Raw genomic sequence first — 27,353 nt, 5'->3', positions numbered from 1 at the left:
ATGCATATTGCAACATGTCATCACTGAATTTAAACATGTGGTAACTGACCTCCAATAGACAAGAAATAATTATTTTTAACCCGACTTCTTCCAAAGAAAATAATTTCAAGGTGTTAACAAAAATGTGTATTGTATAAAAATAGAAAATGGGATCAAGATGTACAGGAGTAGAAGTGTGGAATAGTATAACAAATCTGGGATAAAGACAGTGCAAAGAAATGGACATCAGGTGAAACTGATAAATAAATTCAATCACAAATTCAATTCTGAACTTCCTAGCAACCAAAGCAAAGAAGAAAATATGATGAAAACACAATATACAGGGTCTATAAGACATACCAATTGCTCAGCAAAAGCACAACTTTTCCTGGTACTGAGACCTGAGAGAAATGTCTCCTGCTGCTCCTCATAAGGGACACTGAGATTTAGTGGAGAAGGTTCTCAGTAACACTTTACAATAAACGCAACAGTGAGTTTCATACAACTGCTTCTTAGGGGACTGTTTGACACACGCCTCAATAGACAAGTGCTGTGTTCAGAAAACGCAATTCTTCAACTAGCCAAACCTGTGTACTGTGTTTACAGCTTTCTGATGCTGAGTTTTAAATCAGAAGTCAAAGTAGAATGTAGAGTGCGTCGAGCAATAAAAGAGCTGCATATTCTTCAGGGAGTATCATTTCACCTATCTGAGAGTTTGATAAGAATTAGACAATGAAAATTCATGGATATTCTTTGCCAAGGACCTAGAGATTCTTCATTATGATCCTATTTGCATTTTTATTTTCATGATTAATAATTTATTATATGATGAACTGATGATTTCTTTTTAGCTATTAATGAAAAAGCTTATATGGTAATAATACCTGTGACTTTTTACAGCAAAGCCTAAACTTTCATATAAAACTCCTGTTGTAATCAAATAAAAAATATTCTAAGCTGACAAAGGAATTTCCTTCATGATAGGAAGAATAGGAAGAGTGTGTGTGTGTATGATCTTTAAGAGTTTTCCCTTTTTTTCTCACTATGAGCATGCTTGGTCTATAACTATAACAGACGTAATCAGAAATGATATACGGCCATAAGAATGGTTGTATTATGCAATATGAAGCAAACGTTGCGCTTTTCCGAATCCATATATGCTGTTTTATGTTAACTGCTAATATAATTGAAATAACTAGACATTATATTTAGGAATCACAGATCTAAATAATAATTCTTTAAGACTTACAAATTGGGTGTAATTTAGTGTCGTGCAAATGGCATTCATGTTAAAAATTCATTGCATATTTCGTTGCCTAAAATATAAACAAACATTCTTTAAATATCTACATCTCCCCATAAATGAAAAGTAACACACGTGAAGATTCAGAAAAGTGAAAACTAACAATGTTATAAATCATAGGTCACAAAATTTCATCTGTTTACATAATCATGGATATTTTGAAGGATAGCCATTTATTTATCATGTAATTTTCCTCCTTTTGTTCCATGTTATTTAGCAAAAATATTAATTTTGCTTGTACGGGGGAAGAGAGAAAGTTTGACTTAAAAGTAGAAGGTCGCCTGTTAGGAAAACTGCAATAACATCAATTCATTCAGCTTGAGGACAAAAGAGACAAGGCAGGCGTGCTTCTCCTGACTTACCTCTTTAATTAGGCTCATAAAGCGGGTCCCGAAGCGCCAGGGTTTGTGTCGATTACACTGTAAGGAACTCACTGTCATCTGGGGAAACTGTTGGACGCCCACAGACACCACGTGCACAGCATCATACATTAGAGCAGCATCAGTCTGAAAACCGAGAAAAAAGAAAACATGGAGTCAATACAACACGTGAAAGCCACAGTAGGCAGTTTGGCAGTGGAGAGAAGGAAGGGATGAGAGAATATATACCCAAGTTTTCCTTATGTAAGGGAGAAAACAATATCTCCACATGCTCTGGTTCTCTTAAATAAGACATTGTCATCAAATGACTGCATCAGCTCCATTAGGACATTTGACCTACCCTTCCTTTCCTGAAGTGATAACCCAATGTCATATTGTCCTACTACCTCTGTTGAAGAGAAAATGTGTGAAGACATTCATTATTTCACTTTTTGTCACTCCCTCTGTCTCTCTTACTCTATCTCACTACACACACACACACACACACACACATACACAAGGAATGCATTTGTGAACATTTTGAATGATTACATAAATTACATGTTGTACATAAAAGTAAATAACCAAAAATTTTTGTATAGGAACAAAAAAGATTTGAAAGGAGATTCACCTAAAAAGCTTAAAGATATAAATCCTGATCTTTTCTTCAATTTTTCAAAAGGTTCAATCTCAGAAATGATGTTACAGTTTTGAAGCTCAATACATGTATTAATCCCTTTTCAAGAAACTAAGCTTAACCCCCTGTACTGTTTTCTTTTCCCCAAATTTCCATATGAATAAAAGTTCATTTTGGCATCTCAAGTAAAACTAATATGAGTTCTACTGTGTCTGTACCTGCCTAAATGACTGACCATTTTAGAAGTGGATGATAAAAAATAAAACGTTTATAAGTCCTAACAAACCAGAGGCTCAGCGACTGTCAAGTGCTGTGTTAAATGGACCCTCACATTGTGTCTGACGGATCAATGCCAGGCTCACTACCTACAGAAGAGGGCCACACCAACAGTGCTGGTAGCAATGAACTTTGGGCCATCTGCTTGGCATGCTTCGGAATAAAAGCATATATTTTCTCTTCTCATTCACACAATTAGTGAGCTGTGAAATGAATTCCAAAATGAATAGGAACCCTGTAGATTATAGCATTTGCCACAATACAATACAAAATCAGTATACACAGTAGCTTTCAAGCAAATGGATCCTAAGGAACTTTACCACATAAAATGGAAGACTGCTAAAAGAGTACAATGCAATGACAGAACATAATAATAATACCATTTTATAGTTCATAAATCTTTGGGGAATATAGCTCAGATTCATAACCTTCATTTTGTAAATACCAGCTGACTACTTTCACATGTTCTGATGGCTGCATATTGAAAACTAGAATGGTGGAATTGATACAGGCATCCATCGTGAGCCTGAGGATTAGACTGATATTTGTCTTTGGCCTGAATTAACACTCAGAGGACAAATTTCATATACCACACAGGTGGTCATAAGAATAGTTACCAAGATATAAAAGACAGAGTTGATTTCAAAATAAAATAATTAAAAATATATATATCACTGTTAACAAAGGTACAGAGAAACAAACACTTTCGGGCACTACTAGAGGGAAGATAAAGGGCAATTTTGCAATTTGCACCACAAGGGATCTTTAAAAATAACCATGTTCTTTTTAACACAGTAATTTCTCTTTCTGATATTTGTCCTAAGAAAATCAGAGATAAGAACAAAGCCTATATACATTACTTATTTAAAAAAAGAATTGGAAACATACTGAATGTTCAAAATAAGGAAACAATAAAATCACAATGATATTTTATATAACCATTAAAAATCATGTTTTGAAATATAATCAATTAGATGGGAAATTGCATGTGATACAATGCTAAGTATAAAAATAGATTATACAGACTGTATTTCCAGCATAAACCATTATATACATCTTTATGAGTACTTAATATGTACTATTTAACTTATTTAATCCTCAAAATAATGGTTTAATAAAAATACTACTATTGTTGCCATTTTACAAATGACAAAAAGTTGGTTGAGAGAAGTTGAGAAATCAAAGTTACACAGCTAAGAAGGCGAGAGGCCCAGATTCATACAGCCTCTCTGTTCATAGCTAGCATTCTTAACTACCATAGTGCATGTTATATAAACAACAACAATAACAAAAAACATTGAAGGGAAGAAAATTCATTAAAATGATAACAGTGATTACTCTTGGGAGTTAGTAATGACTATAATTTTAATTTTTTCTTTTTCTTTAATTTCTACAATTTTTTTAAGATGGAGTGTTAATAAACACCATTCCAATTATTCCAAGATGGAAATTTTGATCTATTTTCATAAAATAACTAAAAGAACATAAACTATGCTATTCCTACCATTCCGCCATGACTTACTGACTTATACGATTTTATGTGTCTTATACAAAAATCCTAGAATAGTAACCTTACCTAAAATAACAATACTAAAAAAAAATTTTGCCTAATTAAGGGTTTGAAAAATAATTTTTGGTACACAGTTTCAGCTTCAAGATCAGTGGATACACTAGTAGATAATAAAACTATTTGAGATCTGTGATTTTAAATGAAATTATAAAAGGGAGATAATATTTATTGAACTGTAAGATAAACCCTAGAGAAAAAACTGTAAGTAGTTAAAAAGTTGCTAATCAAATTACTTCTTGAATTCCCAATTTAAAATATGTTGATTTAGGAAACAAGAAAAGAACACCCACTTTTGCGCCTTTTATTCAACCTAGTATTGGAAGTCCTAGCTATAGCAATTAGTTAAGAAAAAGAAATAGAAGGCATCCAAATTGGAAAGAAAGAAGTAAAACTGTCACTATTTGCAAATGACATGATACTACATATAAAAAAATCCTAAAGACTCCACCAAAAAACTATTAGAACTAATAAATGAATTCAGTGAAGTTTCAGGATACAAAATTAATATACACAAATCTGATGTATTTCTGTACACTAACAATGAACTATCTGAAAGAGAAATGAAGAAAACAATCCCTTTTACAATTGCATCAAAAAGAATAAAATACCTAGGAATAAATTTAACCCAGGAGGTGAAAGACCTGTACTCTAAAAACTATAAAACAGGGGCCAGCCCAGTGGCGCAAGCGGTTGGGTGCACGCGCTCCACTGTGGTGGGCCAGGGTTCGCTGGTTCGGACCCCAAGCACGCACCGACGCACTGCTTGTCAAGCCATGCTGTGGTGGCATCCCATATAAAGTAGAGGAAGATGGGCATGGATGTTAACCCACGGCCAGTCTTCCTCAGCAAAAAAAAAATGAGGAGGATTGGCAGATGTTAGGTCAGGGCCGATCTTCATCACACACACACACACACACACACACACACACACACAAAAACTTAAAGTAGATTAAAGATTTAAATTTAAGACCTAGGAAAAAACATAGGTAGTAAACTCTTTGACATTGGTCTTAGCAATATTTTTTTGGATCTGTCTCCTCAGGCAAGGGCAACAAAAGTGAAAATAAACAAATGGGACTATATCAAACTAAAAAGCCTTTGCACAGTGAAGAAAACCATCAACAAAACAAAAAGACACCCTGCTGAATGGAAGAAGATATTTGCAAGTGATAAATCCAATAAGGAGTTAATACCCAAAATACGTAAAGAACTCATAAAGTCAATATCAAAAAAATGAGCAGAGGACCTGAATAGACATTTTTCCAAAGGAGACATACAGATGGCCAAGACACATGAAAAGCTGTTTAACATCACTAATTATCAGGGAAATGAAGTCAAAACCACACCGAGATATCATCTCACACCTGTCAGAATAGCTATTAATAAAAACACAACAAATAACAAGTTTTGACAGGCATGTGGAAAGAAGAGAACCCTCATACACTGCTGGTGGGAATGTAAATTGGTGCAGCCACTATGGAAAATAGTACAGAGGTTCCTCAAAATATTCAAAATAGAACTACCATACAATCCAGCAATTCCACTTCTGGGTATTTATTCAAAGAAAATAAAAACAATAGATCAAAAACATATATGTGCCCTTGTGTTCATTGCAGCATTATTTACAATAACCAAGATATAGAAGCAACCTAAGTGCCCATTGATAGACAAATGGATAAAGAAGATGTGGTATATATACTCGACGCAATATTACTCAGCCATAAAAAGAATGAAATCTTGCCATTTGTGACAACACGGATGGACCTAGAGAGTATTATGTTAACTGAAATAAGTCAGACTGAGAAAGACAAATACCATGTGATATCACTTATATGTGGAATCTAAAAAACAAAACAAACAAACAAAACAGAAACAGACTCATAGATACAGAGAACAAACTGGTGGTTGCCAGAGAGGAGGAGGGGACAGGTGAAATAGGTAAAGGGGATTAAAAGGTACACACTTCCAGTTATAAACTAAATGGGTCACAGGGATGTGGTGTATGGCATGGGGAATATAGTCAATAATATTGTAATAACTTGGCGTAGTGACAGATGGTGGTTGGACTTATTGTGCTGATCATTTTGTAATGCATAAAAATATCAAGTCCCTATGTTGTACACTTGAAAATAATATAGTATTGTATGTCAATTACAATTCAATAAAAAAAGAAAGTATATTGATTTATGATAAAGCAATAAATAGAACTTCTGAAACTACTCTATATGATATTTTCATCAGTTTAGGTTGCTTTTTTCCTACTTTTAGAGTAGTTGTTTTATGTGATAATATAGTTATTTTCCATTTACACTTGATATCCTGTCTTCTTTGCTTTTTTTACTGTCTTCTTCACAAAACTGTACATATGCAAACTCTACTACCCTTGAAAAGTTGTGAGAAAACTCTAGTGTTTCAAAAACGTTTTTCTTACTTTCACAAGAATGCATATGTTTGAAAATTTGCCGTATATTAGTAATACTATCACTTAACTTTCATTCAGTATTTACTGTGTGTGAGGCATTCTCCTTGAATCATTTCCTTTAATTCTCACAACCATCATCCAGTTGGAAATCCATTGAGTTCATATCAAATAGGAAACTGAGGCAGAGAGCAGTTAAGTAACTGGCCCAAGATAATAGCACGTAGAAGTGGAGCTGGATTTGAATCCAGACAATCTATCCAGACTTCACAACCTTCTCTCTAGTTTCTTGCTCAGTGCCCTACTTTTAATAAAACAAAGTAGTTTAAATGATTTTGAAGTTACAAAATATAAAAAATATCAATAAGTACTTGAATGCATTAATCTATATAATTTTTTTTGTGTGTGAGGAAGATCAGCACTGAGCTAACATCCATGCTAATCCTCTTCTTATTTTTCTTTGCTGAGGAAGACTGGCTCTGAGCTAACATCTATTGCCAATCCTCCTCCTTTTTTTTTCCCCAAAGCCCAGTAGATAGTTGTATGTCATAGATGCACATCTTTCTAGTTGCTGTATGTGGCACACGGCCTCAGGATGGCTGGAGAAGCGGTGTGTCAGTGCACACCCAGGATCCGAACCCGGGCCACCAGCAGCGGAGCGTGTGCACTTAACCGCTAAGCCATGGGGCTGGCCCCAATCTATATAATTTTTTGATAAGCAGTAAATATTTACATGATGAAAATGTACTGCAAAGTAAGGAACGGTATAGATTGTGGAGAACCGATAAATATAGATTCACAAGAAAGAAACATATCAATGTGTGGGATCGGGTTAATAATACGTCAATTAGGAAGTTAGTAACATTAACCAGGAATGATTTCATGAAAAAAAAGTAGATTTACTCTATCAAGTTGCTGCTCAGGAGATTTTCAAAAGGCAAAGATCTTAGAGTATCTTCCAAGATCGGGTTTATGGGGCCTCTTTCACTCCCAACTCTAAATTGTAAAGGTTGATTGAGCAGCTCTTTTTAAGTTTTCCACCCTCTCGTATTGACTCTAGAATCCCTTGTCCTGCCTCTTCTCTCAGTGGAAAACCAGAGCAAAGAAGGGGTAGAACAGAAGAGGAGAAAAGTAGAGGAGATACACACATTAACTACTTTATCACCATTTTTATAGTATTATTACTACTATCAAGTTATATTGCATGCTTACTCTATGACACATAACTGTGTCAACTTCTTTATATGCATTATCTCATTTAATTCTCACAAAGATCATACGTTTTAAGTAATATTACTATTACCATTTTAGAGAGGAGGAAACTGAAGTTTAGCAATGTTAAAGTAATTCTCTCCAAGTCTCATCACCTTAAGAAACAAGATTCAGGCAAAGCCTAGCTCTTAGAACCACCATCCAAACTATCATAACCAACTACCTTCCCTAAGCGATATTCCCACTGGAACTATGAAAGGGAATGGAGGGGAAACTGACAGAGGCAGGTCTCAAATTTTTTGGAGACTCTGCTGCATACCAGTGAATTATGGCCCCAGGTTCCACAGACAGTATGTCTCTGAACTGAGATTCAGATACAAGTTTATTTGGTTCCAAAGTCAGATTTTTTCTTTATACATCATAGCTACCTCTGAAGAAAGCTTCAGGGTTAAACATAATCGTAATTTAACCAACTAAATTAAAATGGAATATGTGTACAATTTGGTTATTAAAACCCATTTGAAGGTGTTAGAAAAAGTTGTAGACATTCACATCCTAAACTACAAAGACAAAAGCTAAGCAGAGAAAAGAAATCAGCAATGAAGACAAGACAATCTGTCCTATTTTCTCTCTTTCAAGTATAATTACCCATTTATGTATAAATGGATCACACTTATTGGAAAGCTAGAATATCTATTTGCCCTGGGAATACAGTGCAGGAGAAGGAAGTGCAGACTAGGCAGGTATAGACCGAGCCAAGTGCAGACCTCCCCACTTCACCACTAGGTCAACCATCTCTCGATGGTTATAGGAGCCCCTTGAGAGCCCACCTCAGACTGGAATGGAGTTGAAACATTATTTTTCTTTCCAAAATAAGTTAGTTAGCCTACAAAGAATGTCTGGCAGCCAAAAGCTGGTTTTGCAAACCTTTAAAATTGTGCAAGAGTCCTACACATTTCAGTAAAACCATAGTCGTCTTTCTAAATGGGTGACTTGAAAAGATAATGAGAAGTGCCTTCCCATACATTTTAAACAAGCATTATCCATCTCACTAACTGAGTGCTGGGTTTATCTTTACCCAGTCTAATTACTTTCAGGCATGGAGTGTATAAGAGCGATGCGGGTGGAATAATGACAAATGCTAATTTCTACGGCTGAGCTATTGCCATAGGAATTGGCTTAGTCACCCAGTGCTATTTCATCTGTCTCAAGCAACCTCATGTCTGATGAGACTTTAAATTATTGAAAGAACAGTGAAATATCTGTATGCTTACATTTCTTTTATACTCTGGAAAAGTCCACCACACATTTTTAAATAATTAAAGAATCAGGGAAATTACATGCTCTCAGAAGTTTCAAATGATTAAAATTACCGTGGTTTAATATTTTTGATTTTGTATGTGTAATTGAAACATTTCCCAATATACAAAATTAGGAATAATAATGGATGCTGTGAATAGTTAAAACATTTCTATGTACTTAGATTTCATTTACAGAAGAATCTGCTACTAAGCAGTAATTACCAAGTATGTCCATGTAGAGTATATATGTTATTTCTGTTTCTGATCACTGTAATCATCAACATTAAACATCTCTTTTGTAAAGTTCTGGGATAGATGTTCTAGGAGTTAAAAAAAATTAAAAATAGTTTTTATTTGCATGAAGCATGAGGCAAACAGTTAGAAATTAATAATTCTGAACTACATACAAACATAGAAGGGAATATTGACACACAAAATCTCTCAGATATACTAAAAACTTCTCTTAGCAAAATCTACCAAAAGTATTTAATTTTTCTTTCCAGTGGAGAGGCATCCTTTTGAAATGCTCTGTCCCCCAGGTGGCACGGCTTTTGGGTACCCCTACCGAATTTTGACTGGGGGAACTCGGAACACAGCCTTTCTAATTTACTTTCTCTATTATGCCAAGCATAGTTACATTTGTGACAATGTCAATCTGCTTAAGCATTTTTTGCATAATTGGGCTCTTAGCCTGGGCTCCAAACACACCCAATATTATATGTAATAATTTACATTTAAATGTAATCACTCTTAAAAGTGATACGATATATGTTCATATCTATAGTGATGGTTTCATGCATGGGTATATTTATATATGTCAAAGCTTATCAAATTGTACAGTTTAAATACGGGAAGTTTACAGTATGTCCATTTTACTCCAATACAGCTAATTAAAAATAAAAGAGTGATTGTGCATTTTTGGAGGAAAATGGTTCATAGATTTCATTTTATTCTAGAAGTATCTAGAATCCTCCCAACTAAACATCACTGATCTGTATCTTCTTTTTCCTTGCACTTCTAGTTTTAATAAAACTGTTCATGCTTTCTCACTTTTTATCTTCCTTTCTAGACCACAAGCATCTTTTGGATAATAACCATACCTATCTTTGTAATATCCTATACAGTATTCCATACATTGTCTTGCCCATAGTAAGTATATAAAAGCATTTTTCAATAAATTGATGAATTCAACCAAAAAGTTCATTTAAACTGTAAAAGAAATTGGTATTAGGGAGCTCTGAATAACAATTATGCTTTGCTATCTAGCTGGAATGTATTACCTCCCAGAGGTACAGTGAACCAAATCTGCCAGCAGCTCAGGCCTGGGCAGAATGTGAGTGCAGTCTCTGTCCCATTTCTAAATGAATTTATAGTAACAGTTCCATGAACACATATATCTTTCCATTAAATAAGTGCAGGCAGGTCCCCTTTGAGATCTGAATGCTAGCTGGCAGGTGGCAGATCCGTTCTGGAACTCCTACGTCTCAGACTTTGCTCATTTCTGAATTCCCATCTGAAGTATGGTGTACAGCACAAAGAATAGCATGGCCTAATAAATGAAATTTAAGTTTATGATTTCGGGCTCTTTCATTGACTTGATTTTTTATCTAAAACAAATAATCAAAAAAAAAATTTAAATCCCCTTTGCCTTGTTTCCTTATTTTATAATTCGAAATAAAAAATGATGATCTGCCACATATATTCCTTGTTGGAAAAATCACTTTTAAAAACCAGATAGTTCCAAGAGAAAAACAATTACAAATATTGTTTCTTCAATTAGAAGATAGGAATATTAAGGATGGTGGGTAACGGGGTGGATTCTGACCTCTGGAGCTCCCTTGCACAGTCAGCACAAGCCCAAATGGGACAGAGAATCATCCACCCCTCTGAGAGAGGGTGAGGGTCACTCACGGAAGGCAGGCTGATGTTCACTCATTCGGCTGACACACTGCACCCAGCACTCTGCCCGGCACAGAGCAGGTGCGCAGTGGCTGCTAGCTGAACTGAGGGACTGATGAAGAAATGCCCTCAGACCCAGTCGGGAGCCAATTGTCGGAGACAATTCTCCCAGTTACACTGCAGCTGCCATTATGCTTTCTCTGTTGCCGGCTCTTTGTACTCCTCTCAAACAGAGTTCTTTACCAGCAGCTGCATGGACTGCACAGGCGGCATGAGATAATACATTAAAGCAGTTTGCACAATCCTTGGCACATGGCACATAGGCAGGTGTTAGACGATGATGATGATGATCGCCAGAAGAGCGGTAATCTCTTCAAGATGGATACTATCCAAAACAAGGAACTGGTTTAGAAAGTATAATGTTTCAACCCTTCTGCACCCACTGTTAGCTTAAATGAGGGAACAGGCCTCGTGCTGTTCAAGAAAGCAGATCCAGTTCTGGAAGGAGAAGGAGCAGGAAAGAAGTTATCATAAAACAACAAGTTGATCCTTATAAAATGTGGTATGTGCACAATGCCACAATTCAGAGCTCAAAAGAAAAATTACCGAATACACATGCATTGCCTGATGAGTTTAGAATTTAAGAATAAATATAAGTGGTAAAATATTATAATGCCTTGCATTTGTTACTAAACGAAGGACTGCTGTTGGACAGATAATTATACACCAGCAATGTGAACCTGGACAAATCTGCCGTGTATTTTCTCTAGTCTTCAGTTTCTTCATCTGTAGGAGGAAAGGCTGGAACCAGGTAGATTTTAAGGTGTTCTGTGGTTTACATTAGTTTTCTTAGAAAACCATAATTCATACTGATTTTATTTTGGCCTTCATAAAACAATCATAATCTTAATTCATCTATCTTCTTCCCATAATTCTTTATGCTTTTTGTGCTTGTTTCATCAACTTTTGTATCAATATTTCATACAAATTAATAAGCAAGGGAAATCAAAAGTTACTTTCTTCAGCCCTTGTCTGGGTTCATACTCTACCCAATTCCTGCCTAGCTCAACAGAATCTGCCAATACTTGTGTTGTATTTTCCTTGCTGTTTTAACTTCACTGTTAAACTTCTCATCCACTTTAAAACCCAGCCTGGCCTCCTGATACTCTGCAGGGGAAAACTGAAACCCTTTCTCTCCTATTCAAAGTCATTCACTAATATCCCAGTATTTTATCTTCTTTTGTCTCCTCTCACACAGTCAGAACATGGATATGCCTGTACTTCACGTTTTTTAACTAACCAGAGACATTCCAGTATGGCAGGTTAGTTGAATAAAGGGAGATTCCAGAAACTGCATGATGAAAGACCTTTAAAAGGAATATGGATTTTTGTAGCTACCTGTATAGCATTCAGCACCCATGAGGACTAAAATGTATAAAAGCTTAAACAGAAGACAAAGAAAGGAAGAGAAGAAGGGAAAAGAATAGAATGGGTTCAGCCTCAAGTCAAATTGATGAGTTAGGAAAAAAATTCAAGTTCAGCAATGCTTTGAGGATCAAATAAAGGAGACAGTACTGGATGATAGTGTTGCTGGGATTCAGAAAAAAAATGGCCTGGCCAGGATTAACGCTATGAGTAATTAACATATCCATTTGTTTGGTGCTCCTGTGAATTTGTGAATTTTAATAAATGTCTGTGTCTCTTCAAACCAACAATCTCTCTCTTAAGCTAAAAGCTACCAAAAAATAATGATGCTAATTAACCTATTTTGAACAACCAGTAAAATACAGTCTAAAATGTAGTCGATGTTAATCTTGACAGTAAGAGTTTTCATTGGTCCTTTATGTTTATATTATACAATTTTGGGCTTTTGATCTTGCAAGGACTCTTGCTGGATGCTATTTTGCTTAACAACGCTCAACAAGACAATTTTAGAAACAGCATTATTTCTCTGTAAGATTTTAGAGCTTTATAAGGTATGAAATTTAGTCCGTGAAGTTTTAATGTTACAATTGTGAAAGCTTTAAGAGATGACTACTTTGCCTTCTTTCCAAGAATTATATGTATTTCCCATGAATATTTTCTATGTAATTTTCTTTCTTTCCTACATATATCTTTAAAATGCACCATTTCCCAAGCAGAAAATCTTATTTGTTCTTACTATCACACTTTCTAAATTCTTTTAACCATTTATATATAAATTCCAAGATGTTTAGAGGTTTCTCAAACACCATGTAGAGAAATTCTTCACTTTTTAGATAAAAATGATTAAAGGACAACTGTGAAGCAGGTTAGAAAATGCCAACAGGTTTTCAATTAAAAGTTTCATTTAACTAATGTAATTATTCTTACCTAATTAAATTTTTTCCTCTAAGATCAGTCCACTGAGATATCTCATTCTCTCTTAAAATGTTCCATGAAGCTCTTACTAACGTCCATGAACCATACTGTATTGATGGGGTTGTTAATGAACTCTCTAGCCACAATTCACTAGCCTTAATAATTTAGGTCCTGTTAAATCTTGTCTGCTTTTTACTACATTTGGAACTGCTATTGATCTAGAGAAGAGTCAATATCAAGGGGAAGTATTCTTTGCACTTCCAGCTGGTCTCCAATACATCCAATTATCTTGATATTTGGAGCTCAAATTAGCTTCTTACATTTAAAAATTTATATTCATCAATAGTGTTTACATTTTCTTTTTTCAATATGATGAACTAAAATTGATTTTTATGTTGTTAATAAACCGATTCTTTCTAATTTGAGATCGAGAAGTACGCAAACCAAAAATACACCAGAAATTTGGGTTCATGAGTTCAAATGTTCACGTAAATACTAATTCCAAATGCCTGTAAAAATTGAGAACCTAAGATTTATAACTCATTTATCCAAACCAAAAGTTAAAGTAAATATCTATTTTAAGCATGATTTGAAGAATAATGTAGAAATTAATATAGACATTTCTAGAAAAAACAATAGATATGCCAACAAATCATATTAATGTGTCCTTTATGAATTTTTATGTTCTCCTTGTGTGTTTTGCTTTTTATATTGTGCTTATTACTCTATAAAAATTTGTAATAGTAACTTCTCACAGAAATATGAAAAAGTAAAATTTTCATAGAAAGCTAATGGGACTAAGAGCTTTAGCTTTGTAACTCATTAGTCACTATGAGAAGTCATGTTATCTTTCTTAGGTTCATTTTCCTCATCATTAAAATAAGTAGAATAGTAATCTACCTCACAGAATTGTAAGGAACAAGTTAGATAAATTTACAAAAGTGTGAACTATAAAGCTCTTTAAAAATGTCATAATTACCGAGCAGAGTAACTGAAAATCTCAAGTATGTAAGTAACTGATAATATCAATATAGATCAGGCAAAGGTCTTTGAGGAAAAAAATAAGGACTGATTTGCATACTCATATTTTACAGTGTACCTTAGATCCCTAACTTGAAGACTTCCCTTCTTTACACTACTTTAATTAACAAGATTATTTCCTATTTGAAAATGCACTTATTATTGTTTCCTCACCATGAGGAAATGGCTTTGCTTACTCATTCTTAGGTCTCTTGAATATTCCTGTTCCCATATTAACATACATTTCCCAATTGTATTTTTTCATTTGTCTCTAAGTGCTCTGCAATTTGATTCACTCATTTAACAACATTTATTAATGTTATTATTGTTTTATTGACATCAAATACAATTATGAGCTTGGGCAATAAAACTGGGAAATTAAAGATGATTTAGACCTTTAGGGTATTCACAGTAGGTGAGTGGGACAAACAAGTAAACCAATATTCTTAATACAATGCCATATGCAGGGTAATATAGAGGAATCTAGTTTTGCCTGGAGTGGTGCCTATCTATTGATATGTTAGAAAGTAGCCATTGTTTGAAAGATTTTTCTATTAACATCCATAGTTTTGAAAAACAAAAGGAGTGGAAAAAAAGTTAGGAAAATAAAAGTTGGAAAGAATGGAGGGGTCAAGGGAAAAGGTCAAACCAGAATTCTCACTAGTTTTTCTAAGATTATACTTTATTTATATTCTGAGATTTTTAACATCTCCTTCCAGACAATTAGAATCTGCTTGTCCTTTTATAGGATAAATATTAAAGGATTTCCCTAAAGTGGAGTCTTTATATATCATTTCTTCTTAGAACTGATCTAAGTGGAAGACTAAAAGTAGAACATGGAACTCAGAAGACCAGGAGTATGACTCTAATGAAGTCATGTAACATCTTTGATGGGGTATACCGTTTTGCCTGGTCAGTACCTCTTCTTATTGCAGCAGAACCCTCTTCCTCTTGAGTCTGTTCCCTGACCCAGTCTCCTAACTCTGGGTGTTCTAGGCCTGGTAACACCACTGCTTCAGGCATGGCCAACTGACACAAGCTCGGCTCATCATTTAAACCCAGGTCTTTTGAGGGAGCCATTGGGAAAGAGGCACATTCTTTCTCCTGGAACTCTGTACCACCCATGGATGTAAACTTTGATGCCACCTCTGCACCTCTGTCTGAGAATGAAGCCAAAACAGATGAAAGGGAGGTAAGAGATGGAAAGGAACCTGTTTATAGCTTTCTTTGTGCACCAATTGTATTTGAAGGCAGATGATCCTGTACTTCACAAGCTAGAGGACCAATTTAGTTTCTTTTCACTATTAACTAATTTTAATGGAATTTTAGACAACTGCAATGGAAAGAATCTTGAATAATACAGTCTTAGGTTCTAGTTTCGTCAAAGAAAAATGAGATTATTGCTTCTATCTCCTCATAGAGTTTAGATATACATTAAAAAAATAATATGTATGTAAAAGCAGGCCATATATAATTACACATTTGAAAGTAATAGAAAATATAATTGTTGTATTAAATAAAGTCACTAAATGTATAACTATTGCCTTCTAATTATTAAGACCCTTAATTCTTTGTAGAAAAACATAAGATATCGTGAATTGGTTACATTTATAAAAGTACAAAATGGAGTAACTGTGAGATGACACAAGAGTACACGCTATGCCTGCCAAAATATGGGGATCAAGATTTTGTCCAAATGAACACTACCCTTCCTACTGTGAATTATACAGGTTCAGAGATAATCAGAATATGAACTGCAGCAAAAAACTTTGAAAGTACACTGCTGTGGACATTATTAAGAAAGAAATCATAGAGACCTCCAAAACCAAGTGCAAACTAATACTCTACGATGCTCTTTTAGTCAGCAGGTTAATAGACTGACATCAAAATTGGAAATAACTGATTAAGCTATATCAGTTAACTATTGATATATATACTTTTGAATTTGAACTTGATGAAACAAATTATAAATCACAAACCAGGACATAAAAGACTTTCATTAGTACAACAATTTTTTTTGCACTGAAGCCAAACCATTGAGGAAACCAATCCAAAGTATACAAAGAGCAAGAGGTGAGGGTGATGCCACTTTACTCAGGAGAAAAAGTAGTTTGATAATCCTCACCTGCTGGATTTGCCAACTGAACAGCTTCAGCTAAAGTAAGAAGGGAGGGTAATGTATGGTAGGGACTCAGAGGAAAGCCAGAAGGAATAGCAATTCCAAAAAGAAATTAGCAGCAAGAGGATGTTAGAAATGTCTTAAAAGGCATAATAAGAATGATCACCAGAAGAAAGAAAAAGTTCAAGAAATGATATGAGCTACATATAATATAGCTTAAAATATTCTTTCCTTGTTAGTTGAAACACAGAAATTTGATAAATTTGTAAGAAAAAGAAATTCAGATTAAAAGATATTCAGAACTTTTTCAATTTTATCCTTGAGCTTAGCTCACGAGCTAGATTTGGGGATCTCATGGAAGGGAGTCTTATAAGCATACATCGACTCAAATCTCACTGAGGGTACCTGAGTATGACCAAGGAACCTCAGTGCAAGGCTGTTAACTATTGAGTAGACTCCTGTGTTTTTGGAGTTCATGGTACTAGATGATATTTCTTCTGATCCTTTATATTCCTGATCCTGAACCCCTCAATTCCTCTCTTCCATAATTGTATATCATTCAGTGTCTTCTCTTTCCTTTCTCATCTCTTAAATATAAGCAACCTAATGAATGTCCACATTCAATTGCATTTCGAAGGAAAAATTACTGCAAACATAATTATCATTCTATGTTAAATGCTGAACAAAATTCAACACATTTTATACTTAGGCATTTGCACCTACTTTTGTTCCCAAGGAAACCAGCACAAAGGTGTTACACATATACATCACGCAGAGTAGAAGAATAAAGCTTACTTTTATTTCATTATTCTTTGAAATTAGTTGAATCACAAGGACTGTTATTGACCAACGTGTAAAAGAATGAAGTTTACTACAGATATGAAAAACAGAGTAATAAGCATATCAGCAATAACTTTAGCCTATTAAGTCAGTTTTCAACCATATCCCATGGACAATATTCTGTGTTTTTTTAATCAGAAATAAAGTAAATATTTAACAAAGAAGTTATTTGGTCAAAACATAACTTTCTATAATGCCCATCATATGGCACTATGGTAGGCACTATACAGATATTATTTAATTTAATTGTCTTGAACAATCTGATGATGTAAGTAACAGATTCCAAGGAGCTAAGGCTCAAATCACCCAGTAAGGAGCACATCTGAGATATGAACCCAGGCCTATCAAATTTCAGAGATTCTGCTTCTTCTGCTAAACCATAATGCTTTGTAATGATATAAATTGCTTCTATACATAGCAGTGCCTAAACAACTTAAGTTGGGCATCTATTTACAGACTAATTCTATTCACATTAAGATAATGCAGTGTGCTCTAGGAAAAAAAGATCATTGAAAAAACAAGTTTCTGGTACTAAGAGGGAAGTTTACAGCAACATAGGCCTACCTAAGAAACAAGAAAAATCTCAAAAAATCTATAATACACCTAAAGGAACCAGAAACAAGAAGAACAAAGGCCAAATTCAGTAGAAAAAAGAAAATAATCAAAATCACAAGAGAAATAAATGAAATAGAGACTAAAAAGATAAAAGAAAAGATCAATGAAACTAAGAGCTAGTTCCTTGAAAAGATAAAGAAAATTGACAAACCTTTAGCTAGACTCACTAAGAAAAAAAAAAAAGAAGGCTCAAATAAATAAAATCAGAAATAAAAGAGGAGAAATTACAACAAATAACACAGAAATACAATGGATTATAACAAACTACTATGAAAAGGTATACATCAACAAATTGGATAACTTAGAAGAAATGGAAATTCTTAGAATCATACAATCTTCCAAAACTGAATCAAGAAAAAATAGAGAATCTGAATACACTAATCACTAGCAAGGAGATTGAAATATTAATCAAAAATCTCCCAAAAAACAAAAGTCTAGGACCACCAGCTTCTCTGGTGAATTCTACCAAACATTCAATGATGATTTAATACCTATCCTTCTCAAACTCTCCCAAAAAATTGAAGAAGGGGGGATGCTTCCTAACTCATTTTATAAGGCCAACATTACCCTGATACCAAGATCAGACAAGGACAACACAGAAAAAGAAAATTACAGGCCAATATCGCTGATAAACAGAGATGTAAAAATCCTCAACAAAATATTACCAAACCGAATACAATACATTAAAAGGATCATACACTATGATCAAGTGGGATTTATCCCAGGAATGCAAGGATGTTTCAACATCCACAAATCAATCAGTGTGATACACAACATTAACAAAATGAAGAATAAAAATCATATGATCATTTAAATAGATACAGAGAAAGCATTTGACAAGATTCAACATCCATTTACAATAAAAAAAAAAAAACTCTCAATAAAAGGGATATAGGAGGAAAGTACCTCACATAGTAAAGGCCATATATGACAAACCAACAGTTAACATTATACTCAATAGTAAAAAATTGAAAGTTATCCTTCTAAGAGCAGGAACAAGTCAAGGATGCCTACTCTCACCACTCTTATTCAACACAGTTTTGGAAGTCTTAGAGCAATTAGGCAAGAAAAAGAAATAAAAGGCATGCAAATTGGAAAGTAAGAACTAAAACTGTCACTATTTGTGGATGGCATGATTTTATATATACAAAAAACCCTAAAGAACCCCCCCTACAAAAAAACCTATTAGAAATAATAAACAAATACAATAAAGTTGCAGGGTACAAAGTCAATGAACAAAAATCAGTTGCTTTTCTCCACACTAACAACAAAACTAGAAGAAAGAGAAATCAAGAAAACAATTACATGCAAAATCACAATAAAAAAATAAGATGCCTAGGAATAAATTTAACCAAGGAGGGTAAAGACCTATACACTGAAAACTATAAGACGTTATTGAAAGAAGTTAAAGACACAAACAAATGGAAAGATATTCCGCGCTCATGGATTGGAAGAATTAACATAGTTAAAATGTCCATATCACCTAAGGCAATCTATAGATTCAGTACAATCCCTATCGAAATCCCAATCATATTTTTCATGAAAATAGAACAAAGAATCCTAAAATTTATACAGAACAAAACAAGACCCTGAATAGCCTAAGCAATCCTGAAAAAACAGAAAGAAGCTGGAGGTATCACACTCCCTGATTTCATACTACATACTACATAGCATACTAAAAGCCATAGTAATCAAAACAGCATGGTATGGGCAGAAAAACAGAAACACAGATCAGTGGAACAGAATTGAAAGCCCAGAAATAAACCCACATGTATATGGACAACTAATTTTTGATAAAGGAGCCAAGAACATACAACGGAGAGAGGAAAGTCTCTTCAGTAAATGGTGTTGGGAAAACTGGACAGCCACATGCAAAAGAATAAAAGTAGACCACTATCTTACAGCATACACAAAAGTTATCTCAAAATGGATTAAAGACTTGAATGTAAAATCTGAAACCATAAAACTCCCAGAAGAAAACATAGGCTGTACCTTCTTTGACATTGGTTTTAGCAGTATCTTTCTTGACTATGTCTCCTCAGGCCAGGGAAACAAAAGCAAAAACAAACAAATGGGACTACATCAAACAAAACAGCTTCTGCACAGCAAAGGAAACCATCAACAAAACAAAAAGACAACCTACCAATTGGGAGAAGATATTTGCAAATTATACATCTGATAAGGGGTTAACATCCAAAATATAGAGAGAACTCATACAACTCAACAACAGAAAAACAATCCAATCAAAACATGAGCAGAGGGGCCAGCCCTGTGGCATAGTGATTAAGTGCTCGTGCTCTGCTACTGGCGGCCCGGGTTCGGATCCCGGGAGCGCTCCGATGCACCGCTTGTCAGGCCATGCTGTGGCGGCGTCCCATATAAAGTTGAGGAAGATGTGCATGGATGTTAGCTCAGGGCCAGTCTTCCTCAGCAAAAAGAGGAGGATTGGCATGGATGTTAGCTCAGAGCCGATCTTCCTCACAAAACAAAAAAAAAAGATCAGAGGATCTAAACAGACATTTTTCCAAAGAAAATATATAGATGGCCAACAGGCACATGAAAAGATGTACAACATCACTAATTATTAGGAAAACGCAAATCAAACCACAATGAGATATCACCTCATGCCCATCAGAATGGCTATTATTAAAAAGATACGAAATAAGAGGCCGGCCCCACAGCCTAGTGCTTAATTTCGGGGCACTCTGCTTCCGTGGTCTAGGTTCAGCCTACACCACTTGTCAGCAGCTATGCTGTGGCGTCAACCCACATACAAAATAGAGGCAGATTGGCATAGATGTTAGCTCAGGGTGAACCTTCCTCAGCAAAAAAAAAAAAAAAAAAAAAAAGACAAGACATAAAAAGTGTTGTGAATGTGAAGGATGTGGAGAAAAGGGAACCCTCATATACTACTGCTAGTGGGAATGTAAATTGATGCAGCCACTATGAAAAACAGTATGGCAATTCCTCAAAAAATTAAGAATAGAACTACCATACAATCCAGCTATTCCACTTCTGGGTATTTATCCAAAGAATATGAAAACACTAATTCAAAAAGACATATGCACCCCTATGTGCATTGCAGCATTATTTACAATAGCTAAGACACGGAAACAACCTAAGTGCCCATCAATGGATGAATGGATACACACACACACACATACACACACACAACAGGATATTTTATTGTCATAAAAAAGATAAAATCTTGCCAACTGCAACAACATGGATGGACATTGAGAGTATTATGCTAAGTGAAATAAGTCAGATGGGTAAAGACATATACCATATGATTTCATTCATATGTGAATGATAAAAGCAAACAAACAAACAAACACACAGACACAGAGAACAGTTTGGTGGTTACCAGGGGGTGGGGGAAAGTAAAATGGATAAAGGGCCGCATATGTACAGTGACAGATGGAAACTAGACTTTTGATGGTGAACATGATGTAAGGTATATAGAAGTTGAATTATAATGATGTACACCTAAAATCTATATAATGTTATAAACCAATGTTACCTCAATTAAAAAAAATTAAATTGATCAGTTTCAAACTTTTGGAACATATATTTGCATATAATTGCTCTCAATATACTTATGTAACATCCAAAGCCTATATTCCCAAATACAGAAAACCTATTCATGCCAAAAAAAGAGAAAGACAGCTTTCATCCAAAGCTTTTCATCATTGAGAAGACAGATCTCATTTCCTGATGACATGAACTCACTTTCCTGATCCAGAGGTGAGAGAAAATCAGTAAAATTTCTAGGTAGGAAAAATCACCATTTCCTCACCAGACATAGGTGCATAATGACATGCTAGCACTCATGGTTGGGTGCTAGAAAAAATTGGTAACACTATTCTAGAAAACAATTTGGAAATATGTGTTAAGCACAAACTAGGACACTAAATTTTCACTTGGGGAATTTACTCCATGTAAACAAAAAGACAAGCTCACAAATATGTGCATTACAATGTGGTTTATATTTTTAAAAAATACAGCAGCCTAAATGTTCCTCATAGCCAGCCCTGGTGGACTACTGGTTGAGATTCAGTGCTCTCACTACCATGGCGCCGATTCATTGTCTCATCAGAAGATCACACCACCCATCTGTCAGTTGTCATGCAGTGGCAGTTACGTGTCGCTGTGATGCTGATGGCTATGCCACTGGTATTTCAAAGACCAGCAGAGTCTCCCATAGTGGACAACTTTCAGTGGAGCTTTCAGACTAAGACAGACTAGGAAGAATGACCTAGCCACTTCCGAAAAAAAAATGGCCATGAAAACCCTTTGAATAGCAACAGAGCATTGTCTGATATAGTGCCAGAAGGTGAGAGAATGGTACAAAAAAAGAAAAAAAAGACCAGGCAGGGTTCTGCTCTGCTGTACTTAGGGTCACTAGCACTGACAACAACAGTAAATGTTCCTTATGAGGTTAAGCAATTTATGTTATATTATTATAACACTATTGTAACACTATATCATCTAGAGCTATATTTATTGACATGTAGAAATGGATGTTAAAATTTATATATCCATATTACAAATAATATATTCCTATTATAATGCATTATAACAGTACATCATTATATGCAATAAAATATTTTAGAGCCCACCATCTGTGCTCCAAACTTCCCAGGAGGTAATTATTCTCAACAGCATGAATCTGTAAATACACATATACATAGATATTGTGTTTATTTTTATTGTTTTAATCGAAAAGGGGGATATACGGGCTGGCCCAGTGGTGTAGTGGTTAAGTTCACACGCTCTGCTTCAGTGGCCCGGGGTTCACAGGTTTGGATCCCAGGCTATGCACCACTTATCAAGTCATGCTGTGGCAGGTGTCCCACATATAAAGTAGAGGAAGGTGGGCACAGATGTTAGCTCAGGGCCAGTCTTCCTCAGCAAAAAGAGGAGGATTGGCAACAGATGTTAGCTCAGGGCTAATCTTCCTCACCAAAAAAAAGGGATATAATACAATTTGCTTTTTTTAAAAAAGAACTAAGGATATACCCTTCCAAGTTAGTATTAATAGGCTTACCTCATTATTTTTAACAACTGAATAAATTTCAATTATGAATATTCTTAAGATGTACATTGTTTAGGTATAAAACAGAATGTAGCTTACACCCCTTGTATTAATGTAAATATATCTATACATGTCCATCTTCATAAATACATACAGAAAGAGAGAGATTATGAAAAATCCAAAATTTTTACAATCATAACAGGATTATAGAAAAGTATAGCTTTCTTCTTTATATTTCTATATTGTATGAGAACAATACTCCCTTAGGTAGAAAAAATGCTAAAGTTATTACTGGTTGGCATAAAATAAAAATAAAGTATAATTTTACTCATGCTTGATATTTAAGAATTATAAGTATTGTGCCTCTAAACAGCAGAATTAATGGATCAAAAGCAAATTAAAATTTCTAATTAAAAGTAGCAATTGTTTCTTCTGAATTTTAGATAATATTCACTGTTTATCTGAGCCACTTCTAATTCCCTAAAGTTAAACTAAAAATTTTCCATCTTCTCATATGTAAACTCTACCAAAAGTAAGAGTCAGGCCCCAAGGTTGCCCTGTGAGACAAAAAGAGCCGTCTAGATGTCACATCAGGCTAAACACAGCCCCTTTTGGATGACTACAAATGACCAGCCAGGCCATCTACTGCCTCAGGGGATATAAAGAATTATTTTCTAAATTTGGACATCAAAAGGCATAAGTGATTAATCAAGTAGTATCTCGAAGCTTTTCTACATGCATTGTTCTGTTAATTAACATAGTGTCTGCTTCCTGCAAATGAAGCCCCGAGCTATTAAATAAAATTACAGCAGCGCTGACTAAGAAGGGGGCTCATTTGGAAAAGCACTAATATGCTTTCTTTCTGTCTTGAGCAGAGTCGTTAGAAGGCAGCTCTGCTTTGGAGGATGACACTCCCAGAAGTCATTTGATCATAAACACACGCCATATTCATCTAAAACACAGTTTGTCAATTATATGTCATGACGATGTTTTTAAACAAACGCAGTTGTTTTATGTTTATTTATACCCAACTTTATTATAAAAAAATAATTTGAGTCAAACATAGCAGATCTTATTCTCCCAACTGAATGCTGTAGAAATCCAAAATGTGTTCATTTATCTCAAATACGACTTTGAGGGAGGTTTAAAATATCTCCAGAACTGTTTACAATATCATTTTGATATCCTCAATGATATCGAATATTCAACCAAAAGGTTTAGGAAAAATATTCTAGAGTAATTATTAGAAGTATATAGTTAATGATATTGCTATTTCACTTTTAAAAAATGCCCATTAAGTATTAAGATCCATTTTCTCAGGTTGCCCTAAAAGCAATTGTTCAAATCATTGAGCAGTTATTATAAGTGGAATAAACACATAAAGTTTATCAGGCAAATTTTCCCAATGATGCCAGTCTTTATCATTTTCTTAAAACAAACAAATAATCTCTTCATATTAAAAATGTTTTAAATTGATATTTGGCTCCTTATTCTAACCAATGCATCTTGCAAAATAAAGGTACCTTAAAATATCGTTTTAATTGCTTGATTTAAATTTTAATGGGATTAAACTCAAATACAACATTTCCAGTTAGTCTTTATTTGTGATGCAAAAAGAATTAAGATTCCATAAAAATGACTCATAGCATTTTTTTCTTTGAGAAACTCGGTTTTAGCAGATGTATAGGAAAATCCAAATTTGACATGTTCCTAATTTCCAACTAAAGAGTCATCTTAATCATATTCACCCAGATTAACGTCATTTAAATGTAGTGCCTGCCATTTTTACAGACTTTCAAGAATAGGTTACATGATTAATTTCTGTTTCATACAGAGGGATTGATTTCACAAGAAAACACTTCCTGAAGGAAAAAATATCTTGCCTCTGTTTTCATGTGCCTTCTCTAGGTAGTGTATCAGGTCTCTTCCTCTGGGTTAGGCAGATTAACTTCCAGACTAACCCAGGTAGCTATCACAAAGAGGAAGTAAATGCACTCTCCAAAACTAAAATGCAATCTGAAATAAGTGAATCATTCCACTATTCTTCCTAGAGAAAATGCCAACTAGTAAAGACCCAACACAATGTGCCCAATTGCTGGCAGCATTTGTGTTTACATAATAGTACATTAAAATATACATAATATCATTTACATTCAGAAAGAAATCAGAGAGACACAAACAGAAATAGCACACACGCGTTCTGTTATCAGCTGCCCTGTGCTAGGCTCTGTGCTAATGCTGGAGATGTAAATAGAAGCAACATAGATGTAGTGCCTTCTTTATGGACTTTATATCCAGTAAAATGTAGGCACTTGAAAATGCAGTAAAAATAAAGGGTGTCACATGCTAAAATTGAAATGAGGGGTTCAGGGTGCCACAGTGGTTACATACCAGGAATCTTCATTTTATTTGGGTTACTCAGAGAAGGCTTTCAGAAGTAAGTGTAAGCATTACGTAAAGAGGGAGAAGGATGTGTGATAGCTCAGAAATGAGAGACAGCAACAGTTTTGAGCAGCTGAAGAAAGTTCCCCAGGGCTGAAGCACTGGTGTGGGTGGGGGTTTGCAGTGATAATGGATGAAGTGGAGGAACTGGCAAAAATCAGAAAATTGAGGATTTTGCCAGCCATGCCCATGAGTGTGGATTTTATCTCTAGGATAAGGGGAAGCCATTAAAGTGTTTTCCAGGCAGAGACATGATCAGATCTACATTCAGGAAGGACTATTCCCTATGAGTGTAGAGAATGATTTGCACTTTGCTGCAAAACTAGAGACAAAGAAATCTTCAGAAGACTTGTTAAAATAATTCCATTGAGTGATAAGAGTAGCTTAGATAAGCATGTTAAGAACAGGGAGAAAAAAATAGACGAATTCAAGAAATATTTAGAAGTAGGCTTGGGGCCCGCCCCGTGGCTTAGCGGTTAAGTGCGCGTGCTCTGCTGCTGGCAGCCCAGGTTCGGATCCGGGCGTGCACTGTCACACCGCTTCTCCGGCCACGCTGAGGTGGCGTCCCACATACAGCAACTATAAGAATGTGCGACGATGACATACAACTATCTATTGGGGCTTTGGGGAGAAAAAGGGAAAAAAAGAAGGAGGATTGGCAATAGATGTTAGCTCAGGGCCAGTCTTCCTCAGCAAAAAGAGGAGGATTGGTGTGGATCTTAGCTCAGGGCTGATCTTCCTCACAAAAAAAAGTAAATAAATAAAATTAAAAAACAAATAAATAAATAGAAGTAGGCTTGATCACTGATTGATTATTGGGGAGAGAGAGAGGGTAATGACAAACAGAAAGGAGGCTACAGGAACACTCAGGTTTATTATATTTGGGCTAATGGGAAGATGGTCATGATATTCACTGAGATAAAATAATATAGATAAATGCTTTCAAAAATATGCCCTCACAGTTACTCTTTATTCCCTTACTTACCTTACTTTTCTTCACAGCACTTATCACTATTTGACACCACACACACACTGTGATTATCTTCCCCCCTCCTTTAGAACATCACCTCCATGGATACAGAAACTTTACCTACTGCTGTATCTCCATCAGTAGACAAGAAGTTTCAGGTTGGAAGATGATAAACTTGAGTTGTCTCTGAAACTTGCAAGTAGAAGTATCTAGTAGATGGGTTGGATATATGAGTTCATGTCTCAGGAGATAGGTATGGGCCGGGAATATACATTTGGAAATCATCAGCTCATGGAGAAGGAGTGAAACACAGGAGCAAATGACACCCAGGAGTAAGGGCAGAATGAGAGAAGAGAGCCCTGAGGTTCACTGACATATAAGGACTGATAACCGAGGAGGAGCACTAGAGGGAGACGGCGAATACAGAGAGCCAGGAGAGAGTGGTGTTAGGGAAGCCCAGGCACAGGAATTAAAACTTTTAGTAATTGTCTGAATTTGGGTTGACCTTCCTTAAATGCAGATTATTTCTCCCTCTGTCAAATCAGACAAAAATTCATAAGCTGTTTTTGCTCTTAGACTTAGTTAATTGTGCAAATGATGATTCTATTGAAGTACTAGCAGCAATCAGGACTGGTTACATAATTTGCAGGGCCCGGTGAAAAATAAAAATGAGTGGCCTCTATTCCAATATTGAGAATTGCAAGATGGCAACAGCACAGCACTAAAATAAGCGTGGGTCCCTTCTAAGCATGGGGTCCTGTGTGACTGTACAAGTCACACACCCATGAAACCAGCCCTGGAAACAACCTTTATCTTTTAGTTTCAGTCAGGTTTAAAGAATTAAACACAAATATGTTATTTTCCATAAAAGACTTACACTATTTCATCTGCCTGAATTTCTTAAACCTTGAACAAACAAGAGAAAAGAATTCCCTCTGGTTACTTTAGAGTCAATAGCAGCAGAGAAGTGTGGCTTCATCAAAAGGAGATTGATTTGAGTAGAAAATACAGATG

General features: G+C 35.2%; 1 protein-coding gene across 5 annotated transcripts in view; it reads right to left on the bottom strand.

The window, feature by feature from the left end:
* The window catches only part of GRIK2 (glutamate ionotropic receptor kainate type subunit 2), a 653,495-nt gene that overhangs the window by 261,915 nt on the left and 364,227 nt on the right, over positions 1–27,353 (bottom strand). For all 5 annotated transcript variants that reach the window (XM_087443926.1, XM_004422155.3, XM_087443925.1 and 2 more), the window contains one exon: positions 1,645–1,788. In XM_087443926.1, the coding sequence (XP_087300052.1) occupies positions 1,645–1,788 (144 nt within the window). The remainder of the gene's footprint in view (positions 1–1,644; positions 1,789–27,353) is intronic.

Source organism: Ceratotherium simum, chromosome 19 (assembly GCF_057802395.1).
Source record: "Ceratotherium simum simum isolate JZ-2026a chromosome 19, ASM5780239v1, whole genome shotgun sequence".
Taxonomy (NCBI): domain Eukaryota; kingdom Metazoa; phylum Chordata; class Mammalia; order Perissodactyla; family Rhinocerotidae; genus Ceratotherium; species Ceratotherium simum.
The sequence above is the reverse complement of the archived record's forward strand: the minus strand, read 5'-3'. Positions and strand labels throughout refer to the sequence as shown.